At 47.4% G+C, this 12,007-nt stretch overlaps 1 protein-coding gene across 1 annotated transcript in view; it reads left to right on the top strand.

The window, feature by feature from the left end:
* Upf1 (Upf1 RNA helicase) overlaps positions 1–12,007 on the top strand; it is a 30,650-nt gene that overhangs the window by 15,011 nt on the left and 3,632 nt on the right. Inside the window, exons 5-8 of the mRNA XM_089575223.1 lie at positions 78–176; positions 1,764–1,872; positions 6,053–6,611; positions 10,584–10,727. Of these exons, the coding sequence (XP_089431349.1) occupies positions 78–176; positions 1,764–1,872; positions 6,053–6,611; positions 10,584–10,727 (911 nt within the window). The remainder of the gene's footprint in view (positions 1–77; positions 177–1,763; positions 1,873–6,052; positions 6,612–10,583; positions 10,728–12,007) is intronic.

Raw genomic sequence — 12,007 nt, 5'->3', positions numbered from 1 at the left:
TGACTGGCCAGTGAGAGCAGCAGAGGATCCTCTCCGCTATTGGTGTCTCTGATGCGAGTGCCATTTTTCTGTTTCAGACATGCGGCTGATGCATGGAGATGAGCTACGGCTACGCTACCTCGGGGAGCTCCACAAGCCGTGGTCAGGCGTGGGCCATGTCATCAAGATCCCAGACAGTATCCTTTACTGCATTAATGCATTGGGCTGGTGTGTTTGGTGACTGTGCAGTAAAGCACTGATGCCCTGTGGCACTCGTTTTGCTGAAACAGTCTGCACTGAGCTACATTCAGAAGGGAGCCAGTGCCAGTGCTGAACAAAATAGGACAGTGCGAGGCTGGGCTGCCAACAGCTGTGGATCATTGTGCCTGCGCAGCATTGTTCTTCATAAATAGGGGATCCACCAAAAGCACAGGAACACATGGCATGGTCACTGAGATAGTCGGGTTGTGCGCATATTCGAATATTTCAAACATCGAAGTTAGTAATGCGATATTTGAGTCGAGCTTCGATACTAATAGTGATTTACGGAAATCTCAAACATGCTGCGTGGTTGCAACGACCAGCTCCAGTATATGCGTGAGCATGCAGACACACAGCACATATGCCTAGTACAGTCACGGGCAAAAAATATTAGCACAGATCACTGGCGATTAGAATTCGTATATCTCAGCACGCGGCGCTGCGGTACGCAGACCGGCCTAACGGGCCGTTTCCATGTTTGCAGCGTAGGGGGGGACGGCATGAAGTAAGCTTTATCACGCGTGCACCGCCCGAGCGTTGAACTGCCGACCCTACATGACTGTGCTTGCGGCATTTATTTTGGTTCGGTTATCATGAGCTGAGATGGCTTTTTTTCTATTACTGTTTTTTTTTATGTCCGCGATGGTCTATCAAAAAGAACTCGCGGGAACAATAGATGATAGCGCTGCTTTTAGCCAGTAACTTTGCTGTCCGTGGCAGTCCGCTGAACCCCCCTTATACTGTAGAATAGGAACGGCCCGGCACTCTCGTTATCAGCCTCTTCGCCACCCGCAGCGCCACGCATTGTCATTCCGGCGCTCTGGTGTTCCGTCATGTGTGCTAATCTTTTTTACCCGCGACTGTACGTGTTCATGAAGTTGTGGCTTTGGCTGCTCGTGTGCCGCGGTGCCATCTTGGGGGAGGTATGTTGATGCAGAACGACACGAAGCGAGCGAGAAACATTTGCTTGAGATGTGTGCTTTGATATTTCGAATACCAAACATTTGGTTCGAAGTGAATACCAAATACTTTATTATTCGACCAAATATTTGAAATTATCAAATATTCACATGCCCCTAGTAATTGCTTGTGGCAGGCTGTTTTACTGAGTGCTAGTCATTTGAATTTTGTTGCAGTCATATTTTTGGGCGCCTGTGGGTCTAAGTGCTCTTTTTAGCATCCATGTTAGACAGAAAGGGCTGAAACCCAAGACATGTGTGGTTCTGCGGCAACTTTTGAAAGCCATTGGGGTTTCCTGAGGCGGAAAAGAATCCCTGGTTAGTGCATTATCAGCTCATAACTTTAGATGATTAGGCACCTTGCAGGACTCGTTAGTACTTGTAAAACAGTAATCGCTATGGGTTCTTGTTATATCTGAACGTTAGAAGTCAGTAGATGTGGTTTTGTTCACAGGCGGCCTGTTGTTCACAGTGCAGGGCTTTATGGCACGGTTAGTGGGGTATTGTTTGGCAACATGTGCTTCCCTTTCTGTGTGGCCCCTTTCTTGACTGACCTGCTCCCAGACTACAGTGAAGAAGTGGGCATCGAAATGAAGACCAACCTTGGCGTCCCATCTGAATGCACCTCCAACTTTGTGGTGGACTTTGTCTGGAAGTCAACCTCTTTCGACAGGTGCGTGCATCCATCAGTTCCGTTTTGCACTGCCTGGACCTGTCACTTTGCTGTCAAGGCTCTCGCAGGGTTGGAACCCAGGAGTGGTCGTTATTTTAAGGGGGGACACTGGTCTTGAAAAAATTTTTTTATTAATTTAGTCTTAGTTATGAAATTTTCAGGGCACATGTATTTTTGTGCGCTGATTCTAGATATGTCATTTAATTTCATGTAAAACAATTCCTTGAGCACTTATGCACTTTTTATGCATGTATTTTGCGGAGAGTTTTGAAGAAAATTTGCTGCGGGAAACTCGCTGAAATGTATGCCATTGGGTTCTCTTGACACCAAGGAATACAATAAGGGTAAAATTATCATCCTGGCTCTCACAGAACTTGAGTAATAGGGTACTGAAGCTGCCACTTCAGAAGCAGGAATACACTTTCCTTCTCATTTCTGAAGTGGCAACTTCAAAACTCTATAACTTAAGTTCTATGATAGACAGGAAGACAATTTCACACTTATTGTATTCCTTGGTGTCAAGAGAACCCAATGGCATACATTTCAGCGAGTTTCCTGCAGCAAATTTTCTTCAAAACTCTCCGCAAAATACTAGCATAAAAAGTGCCTAAGTGCCCAAGGAATTGTTTTACATGAAATTAAATGACATATTTAGAATCAGCACACAAATATACATATTTCCTGAAGATTTCGTAACTGTGACTTCATTAATAAAATTTTTTTTTTCAAGACCAGTGTCCCCCCTTAAGCACGGACACATCTCTGCCTCCTTTCATTCCTTCTTTCAACCCCTCTCGCTGTGCATTTTGGGTTTCGACATGAACTCTTTCGCTACTGCAGAAAAATGGACGATTTGGAGTGTACGGAAAGAAAAATTTTTTTCACAAGAAGTAACAAATTTAGCGCATATTGCAATGCATGAAATTGTAGCTTATTAGTTACACTTCTGAATGGAACAAACAGCAGAGTCGTGTGTGCAAAAGTGCATGAACATTGATTTGTGAAATATGCCAAAAACGCACAAAAAGTATACGGCAAAAACGAATTACCGGCTGCACTAAACCAGAACTTGATTAGAGGAAAATTGGAATATACAAACTGTTGCACATGGTTATAGCTTTCATTCTTCAGTTTCAGCTATGAGGAAAAATTATTGCACTTTCTATGGCTGGTCAAGTCGCGGGTCTTGACTGTGATGCCACTGTGAAAAGCATCAGGTGAAGATGTGAAGCAGAGGTAGACTTGAGAGGTGCTTCGCATAACGTTTGATTTTTGTTCCTTTTTTGTTCTCCGATAACCGGGCTTGCAGTTTTTTTTTTTCATTTTTTTTTTCGGTTGGAGACTAATGGATTCTAAGGGAGGATTGGGGGCGTGGACTTCTTTTATCTTATCATACCCGAAGATTTGTTGAATGAGCTGCTCCCTGAAAGCCAGCTGCTCAAATTTGGCATTTTAGGCAAGCTCTAGAACATCAGGATGGATGAAGTTTTATTGATGTGGTTCAAAAGCCCGGACACTTTCCAAGCCTTGCCAATATAGATGCTGCCGCCACTGAATGCTCCGGGTCCACTACATGCAAAAACAAAACGAAGAAAGCAAAAAAACCAATTTCGGGAAATTATTTTTGATGGCAGAAGGCCAGAATAGATTATTCCTGTATTTCAATAGAGATATAGTCGCGGCAGGTCAACAATTCCAATGAACTTTAGCATCTCCAAGGAATTCACCTCTTCCCATAAGCCGTCACACCGAGCGTATGTTTGCCTGTTCAGAATCTTCATCCATGCATACTTATTAGTGTTTTCGCACACGGTCTTCATCACTTCTGCCGTGAAGAACATAAAAAAAAAGTTGAGAGGTCGAGGGAATCTCCGAGCGCTGCTCTGCAGCGATGCGCCAATATGGACACCTAGCTGTCATCTTGGTTGAAAAACGCAATGCGACCATGAGCATTTGGCAAACTGTCTTCGCCATACGTTGTGAATACCCTGAAGTTCAAAAAATAAACCACTGTCATCAATTACAAACCTCATTCACCGCAGAAAACATAGTGAACGAAAACAGAACTTACATGCAAGTATGCGCTGACGTTCCAGGCCCCTGAGACGAAGTCTTGCTGTCAAAACTGAAATCCGACATCTGTACATCATTGCCTGACTCATAACACCTGCTTTCATTGCTAAAAACGAAATCTAAACTGGCTGAAACGCTCTTGTGTCGGCTTTTGCTTTCGAGGAGTGCGTGGTGATGCGGATGCCATTTTCTCCGGCTGATGCTGCTGCGGCCATTGAGTTTTAATTTTCACGGCGCCCCCTCATGTCGAAACACTGAAACCAAGACTGTAACCAAAAGAACAGTTGTCGAGCTCACAAACTATATGGCGCAGCACGTCCACAGAGCTCTGGATTGTGCACTTTCCGCGTGCGATTTCAATCTCGAACACGGGTGTTCGATGGCCTATGGGACGGTAGCAAAAGAGTTAAGCAGGGCAGTTACTGTGCCTTTTCTTTTCATTGAATGATACTATATTTACTCGATTGTAAGCACCCCCCTCCCCTCCTTTCTTTATGGCCTTGATGCCCAAAATGAGGGGTGGGTGCTTATATTTCAGAAATCTATAATGACCCCTCCTTTTTTCTGCGGCGATATCTCTAGGAGACTGGTGTGAAAAATAAGTTTTTATTTGACAAAACATTCAAGAAAAACAGGCTCAAACAGTGCACTCAGTGCTTGTGTCTCGTACTCAGGCACACTCACTGCTGCTCCAGTCTGTCATGCCGCTGCTTTCCATATCCCACAGCAGATGTCTTCCGGTCCGTCGAGGTGGTTTGTGATCGAACACTTTTTAAACGACATGACCACAACATCGACTTGGACCCACTTCCACGTGTTCAAAATCCATGTTGTTATGGTTGACAGGGGAACACTTTTTGCAGTTTCCCTTCAGCATCTTCATGTCGATGTTCCGCACCTACTCTTCATACTCCTGTCCAAGGTTTGCTCTAAAACATTTGTGAACTGAAATGTTGAGAGATTGCAACTCTGGCATCATCCGCCCCTCAAATCGCAACCATTTCGCAATTAGTGTTCTTGAGCTCTGTGTTCACCTCTGGGGTAAGATGGCCACGAAACGCGTCCAGCAGAAGCATCAACCGCATGTATGCCTTCATGTCTGCCAAGTAGTGCTCCTGGGTGCTGCTGCCACATGACTGAAATCCACTTGGACATCAGCTGTCCTGTTATCCACCCTTTCTCTTGAACTCTTACGTTGACATTCATTGTTTTGTATGTTTTTCCTTTTGACGATGTAGTGCAGAAGCGTCGTCAGTTAGGCACAGCGTCATTGTGACACACTGCTTCTCGTACCCTGTTGTCTTCACCTTCACTTTTTGTGTTCCCACTTCATTAAATATCCTCAGCGTGTTGGAATACACCGGCACCTCATCGGCGTTGATGATCCGGCCAAGCCCGTAGCTGTACTCCCTGCGGATCTTCATCATGCACTGCTGAAAAGTGACAAGTTTTTGTCAAAATCAGCTGGCAGCTTCTGGCATATTGTTGTGCAGCATCTAAAAGAAAATTTTTTCTTCTGCCCGCGTGCCGTGATATCAGTATGTGGGAAGTATGTTGCCACAGCCAGGTGCTCTCTACTGTAGCAGTTTCTTATAAAAAAAATCTTCATATAAGCAAACAAACAAAAATGCAGTTGTCTAGAATTTCTTTGGAGGAGAAATTCTAGAGGCCCGTGTGCTGTGCGATGTCAGTGCACGTTAAAGAACCCCAGGTGGTCGAAATTTCCGGAGCCCTTCACTACGGCGTCTCTCATAGCCTTAGTCGCTTTGGGACGTTAAACCCCACAAAACCAAACCAGTTGTCTATAGATGACAAAATGGGACCGGGGTTTTACTTCACTATATCCTATTTTTTATCATATACGAGTTTACTATTGTAGGGTTCTGTATTTGGCCTAGCTAGGCAAATCGGCTGCCATTTTTTTAGAACGCATTTGCAAAACCTCAGTTTGCTCACCCCTTTTTTGGACCATTTTTTTTTTTTTAAAGAAAGCAGTGCAAAAACTATGTGAGTAAATACGCTAATCGGCTTGGAATGTAGCAATATCTTCTTTCGGAAGGCCCTCAGCGGCAGCTCACTGCTCAGCTGAAATGACACGTTGGTGCAGGATGCAGGCGGCCCTGCGCAAGTTTGCTGTGGACGAGTGCTCGGTGTCAGCGTACATCTACCACCGCCTGCTGGGGCACGAGGTGGAGGAGGTGGTGATGCGGTGCCCCCTGCCCAAGCACTTCTCGGCTCCCCAGCTGCCCGAGCTGAACCGCTCGCAGGTGTATGCAGTGAAGCATGCTCTGCAGCGGCCCCTGTCGCTCATCCAGGGCCCGCCTGGCACGGGCAAGACGGTCACCTCTGCCACCGTGGTGTACCACCTGGCCAAGCAGAGCACCGGACCCGTGCTGGTGTGCGCCCCCAGCAACATCGCAGTGGACCAGCTGACTGAGAAGGTGCACCAGACGGGCCTGCGGGTGGTGCGGCTGTGCGCCAAGAGCCGGGAGGCCCTGAACTCGCCCGTCTCTTTCCTGGCGCTGCACAACCAGATCCGCAGCATGGACGGCCACTCGGAGCTGCACAAGCTGCAGCAGCTCAAGGACGAGACGGGCGAGCTGTCCTCGGCCGATGAGAAGCGCTACCGCATGCTCAAGAAGGCCTGTGAGCGGGAACTCCTGGAGGCAAGCATTTTTATCACTTCTCCTGGTTTTGCATGTGGCGTGGCACGGTTTTTGGAGCAATAGCTCTTATTAGCTCATTCTTTAGTTTTGGCAGTTGTGCGTGCAGCGCTGCCTGCCACTTGCCTTGGTTGGCAGGTGCTTCAAGATATTGTGGCGGACTAGATTTATGATTGGCACCGAAAGTTTAATCGGGCCAGCCTGCCCACCACTGCACTTGGAGGAGGTGAAGCGACTTGAATTCTCCGCCCCTCGTGCAAAAGAAAAGGTTCGGATTGCTGACCGGTGATAGGGACCACGCCTTATTAGCCACTGACTGGAGGCATAGGCAAGTTCAAGAGCGAACAGTTTACTTTAGGTAACAAGCATCAACTAAGCAGTGTCAGTTAACCAGGCACGATGTAAAGAACAGAATGATGCTGCAAACCGAACTGTTAACATATGGAAGGAAACACAAGGGCGATAACAACACAGCAACGTTGCACGTGAAGTGAATAGTATGCTAAAGAACAGGGTGACAGACAAAGCAAGCAGCGAGGACGAAGAAAAGCATACAAGAGAGTGAGGAGAAACGGTTGCTTAACTGTGTACATTTGGCGACCGAAAATTCGGATGCCTGATTTTTCGGACATGCTTGATTATTCGGAATTTTTCGCGGCACCGTGACATGACCCATAGAGCCAATGTGTAAGAGCGCTTGAAATTTCGGACGCACCGCAACTGACCACTCGATTTTTTGGACCTCGTTCGCGCTCACCGCCAGTACCCAAGCCGCCATATAATGTGTACAGTGGAACCTCATTAATTCAAATGCAGTAGAGATCGAAAACTTGATCAAACAGAACGAAATTCAATCTTAAAGGGAGCCTCTTAACTTTCGACCCTGAAATTCTGCGCGAGTCGGCACTGCGCTCGCGTGTTTTCGAATTCATACTGTTCTTGAATGTCTTCGCCGCATGAACTTGCACCGTAGTCTGAGTTCATGGAACTCACCTGTGCCAAGTCTTTAGTCCCGAATACGGAACGCGAATACGATTGCGGAGCGCTTGATCGTGGAGGCTACGCGCACACCGTGGCCTCCGCGATTGAAGCGCGCTTTGGCCTTGCCGCCGGAGCAGATCGCAGCGGCCACGGCGCGCATCGTGGCCGCCGCGATCTGCTCCGGCGGTGCGCCGTTCGCGGAGGCCACGCGCGCGCACAGGAGCTTCCAAGTGCAGTCTATGGACGGCACCCAAGGCCGTGATCATTATCATCGTCAACTTTTTTCTCCACCACGATTTTCTGCTATTCACATCGGCATCTGTATCGCCAGCTCCAGCCCTTTGTGGCGTGTTAGCATGCATGTTAGCGCGTTTGCTGTGATTGTTGTGATTGTGGCTTTCGCGTGCTGCCGCCGAGCTTCGCAGTTTTAGCGCGATGGGCAAGCACCTTAAGCTACACGGCTGGGAGTTAGCTCTCGAACACGGTCGGTAAGTGTGCGGTGGGCAGGCCGAGAAGTGCGTCTGATGGTGGTGCAACCAAAAGAGAAACGCAAGCTGCAAAAAGCGCGCTTTCCGAGGCAAGCCGTGCGAGTTTCCCGAACTGGAAGAAAAGCTGCTCCTCTATGTGATGGAATTTCGGAACAACGGCTACGCGTTGACAGCGGACATGCTGCTCGGCTTCTTTTGGGATGAGTGCGCACCAGAGCAGAGCACCAGCTCAAGAGTAGAAATACTCCGCGAGTGACGATTGAACGTAGAATAAATTTCGCTCATTCCCTGGTTGGTGTGTTTTTGCTTAAAAAATTTTTTTTTTTCGCGCATCACGTGTATGGGCCGCACCCCAAAAATTGGCCCTCGAATCTGGAAAAAAAAAAGGTGCGGCCCTTATACGCATTTATACGGTATGTCGCGCGGTGAAATATAGTCATGGGGAGCTTTAGAATGTGTGCAATACAATTGGCCGCTTACTCCGGCATACTGGCAATAAGTTTGTGAATTTTTGGGTGAAATTTGATTTTCCGGACTGCCCGATTTTTCGGTCGTTTTCGCGGTCCCTAGAGAGTCTGAAAAATCGGTCGTCGACTGTAGTGGCTAGGTCCATTCGTAGGGGGCATTGGCTGCAGATGCTGGCTGCGAGGCCGATGTGTTGTCGTGTACGCGAGTAATCGTGGGTCTTTGGGGCCGCTGTCACCATGCTCGACAGTTCAGACCCTGGCCGCAGGCTTTCGTGCTGACCACATCCTTCGGTGACCCGTCTGAGTGCATAGATGTCTCCAAGCAAACTGCCAGGCTCACGTATTTCCTGCCGCCTCATCCTTGTGGCAAACAAAGGAGCTCTTCAGGCACTCTGCGCAAACAATATGCAGATGTCGAAAGGAAAAGAATAAACAGAAAGAGCAGTCTTTCTGCCAACTGCGCTAAACGGGATGGCTAGCATATGGTAGGTTGAGAGCGAATTGATCAATAAGTGGGAATGGTGTTGGTCTTATATTTTAGGGAATCCCCCGGGGTGGAGTGAAATCTGTAATAATGTAGTAATTGCTGATTGGCATCCACCCTACAAAAAGAAATGGTGATGGAAAGCGAGAAAAAGCCCCGATCCCAATGAGAAGCATACGCGGAGGGTGCCATGGCATTCAATCCAGGGGCTCCATTCCTTGAGGCGGCTGCCACTGTTGAGCTGTGTGTGTGGCCTCTTCTGACTTACTTCGTACAGGAGTGCAGTGCCTGTGACCAGGCGACTGTATAGGAAGGGGGCAAAATGGCCTTGGATGACCTTCCGGGGGTGAGTTTTCCACGTGGAAGGTTGAAATCGTTGCCACTGCGCCCCCCCGGCGTGTTCCATAAGAGCCTACGGGCCCCGACTGCAGAAGTGAAAGGAAGGTCAGGGCAGGCACGTACATTATGACATGGTGGTAAAGTCGAGAGAGGGAAATCACCCTCCACATTTAGGGGAGGTGAAGGAGGCTGTGGTGGGGGAAAGGGGGGATGGGTTCAGGAGGAGAGAGAGGGAAACCTCTCTCTACTCCTACTTGAGGGGCGGGAGGGGAAAAGAGAGACAGGGTGTTGGAGGCAACGTGTGGGCTAGTGGCTTGGGCGTCCGTCTCGGCTGCAGGAGGCGACTGGTTTGAAACCCACTGTAGAGTATCACTGCCTGCTGCTGTCTGACCGTGTGAAAAAAAAAACTGCGGACAATTTAACATGGTTGGGCCAAATGTGAATTAGGTGTGCTAGCACTTCAGTTTCGGTTCAAGGCTCGGTTTTCAAGGTCAGTCAGGCTTCAAACCAGTATCAGGACTTCAGCCCGACCTTAAGCCCCGCCTTAACATGATGTGATTGTGTTAATTGGTTAATGCTCATATATGTGGAATTGGTCATTCTCTACACACTCTGGCGTCCTCATACCACTCCTGGCGCAGTGTTGCCGCGGTTAAGTGATGCGCCACTACCGTGCGGTGGCAGGTGCTACCATTAATGGGTCATGTGAGACCCACATTGCTCTTCCCGAACAATCTGTCGCAACCAATCTCTCGCCACCAATCGCTAATTTAAACTGCCACCTGCCATGGTGGGCTTGGTGGGACTGGAGAGACTTGCAACGGGGAAATCTGCGAGTGGGAGCTCTACTGCTACTGCACTAGAAAAAAAAAAAACATAGCGTGTCTGTGAAAAATTCTTTGCCTTTACACCACAGCTAACGCTCATATATTTGCCTTGCACACTTGTAACCGTTGTGCGATTTTTTTTTTATGGATATGTCTCACGAGCTGTGGTCGTAATGTGGTGGAGCTTGCATAGGCGGAATTGTATTTTGCAGAAAAGTGATGGTTTCTGTGCTTAGCTCTCTGCTTCTGTACTTTGGTTTCGATTGTAAGTCGACCTTCCCACTTAATGTTCAAATTTTAAAAAAATAAGTCGACTTACAATCATGGAAATGTGGTACATTCTTGTACTTGCGCATGACACTCGTGGCAACACTTTTTGTGCCTTGCAGGCTGCAGACGTCATCTGCTGCACCTGTGTCGGGGCGGGAGATCCCCGGCTGGCCCGCTTCAAGTTCCACTCCATACTCATCGACGAGAGCATGCAGGCCACTGAGCCCGAGTGCATGGTGCCCGTCGTCCTAGGGGCCAAGCAGGTACTGCGGCAGTCACTGGACCGTCATCATCATCCGCCCTACTACACCCACTGCAGGGCTAAGGCCTCTCCCATGTCTCTCTAGTTAACCCTGTCCTTTGCGAACTGTGGCCACCGCATCCCGCAAACTTCTTAAAGGGCAACTGCAGCACTTTTTTTAGAATTTCGAGATATTCAAGAATTCAAATCTATATAGGCTGTAGGTGAAGTATGCCAAGTGTTTTTGCACTAGCATTTAAAATAGTGACGTAATCGACTATTGAATTTTGCGCTTATCCTCAATGCACCAGAGGAGTGCAGAGAAATCCAGTGTGACGTCACGGAAGGTATGATTTCAAATTATCGCTGTAGTCAGCCACACCCTGCCCTGACTCGTTAGACGCTGCCAAACAACTCTCGGCAGGGTTTGCCTTCGGTGACGTTCGTTTTGTTTTTCCTTCAAAAGAGGCGTTTGTGCATTGGAAATGTACCGATACCTTCGATGATGTCATCATGCGCCCCGACTTGCCGTTGTGCGCTGCGGAGAAGCTTGAAGGGCGTCCGGATTTTAATCGGCGATTACTTCACTATTTCAAGTACGAGCCCAAAAAGATTTTGCAATCTTTACCTGCAAGTTTCACACATTCGACCCTCTTAAGCTCGTTGATTTCTAAAACCTATGCAGTTTCCCTTTAATCTCATCTGCCCGCTTAAGGGGGGACACTGGTCTTGAAAAGAAAATTTTATTTAGTCATTGTTATGAAATTTTCAGGGCACATATATTTTTGTGCGCTGATTCTAGATATGTCATTTAATTTCATGTAAAACAATTCCTTGAGCACTTATGCACTTTTTATGCAAGTATTTTGTGGAGAGTTTTGAAGAAAATTTGCTGCAGGAAACTCGCTGAAATGTATGCCATTGGGTTCTCTTGACACCAAGGAATACAATAAGGGTAAAATTATCATCCTGGCTATCATAGAACTTGAGTAATAGGGTACTGAAGCTGCCACTTCACACACAGAAATACACTTTTTGCTTCTCATTTCTGAAGCGACAACTTCAAAACCCTATAACTTATGTTCTATGATAGGCAGGAAGACAATTTCACCCTTATTGTATTCCTTGGTGTCAAGAGAACCCAATGGCATACATTTCAGCGAGTTTCCCACAGCAAATTTTCTTCAAAACTCTCCGCAAGATACTAGCATAAAAAGTGCATAAGTGCTCAAGGAATTGTTTTACATGAAATTAAATGACATATTTAGAATCAGCACACAAAAATACATTTGCCCTGAACAT

This window comes from Amblyomma mixtum, chromosome 2, assembly GCF_055824585.1.
Source record: "Amblyomma mixtum isolate Tamu chromosome 2, ASM5582458v1, whole genome shotgun sequence".
Taxonomy (NCBI): domain Eukaryota; kingdom Metazoa; phylum Arthropoda; class Arachnida; order Ixodida; family Ixodidae; genus Amblyomma; species Amblyomma mixtum.
Note: the sequence above shows the minus strand (reverse complement) of the source record. Positions and strands in the feature narration are given on the sequence as shown.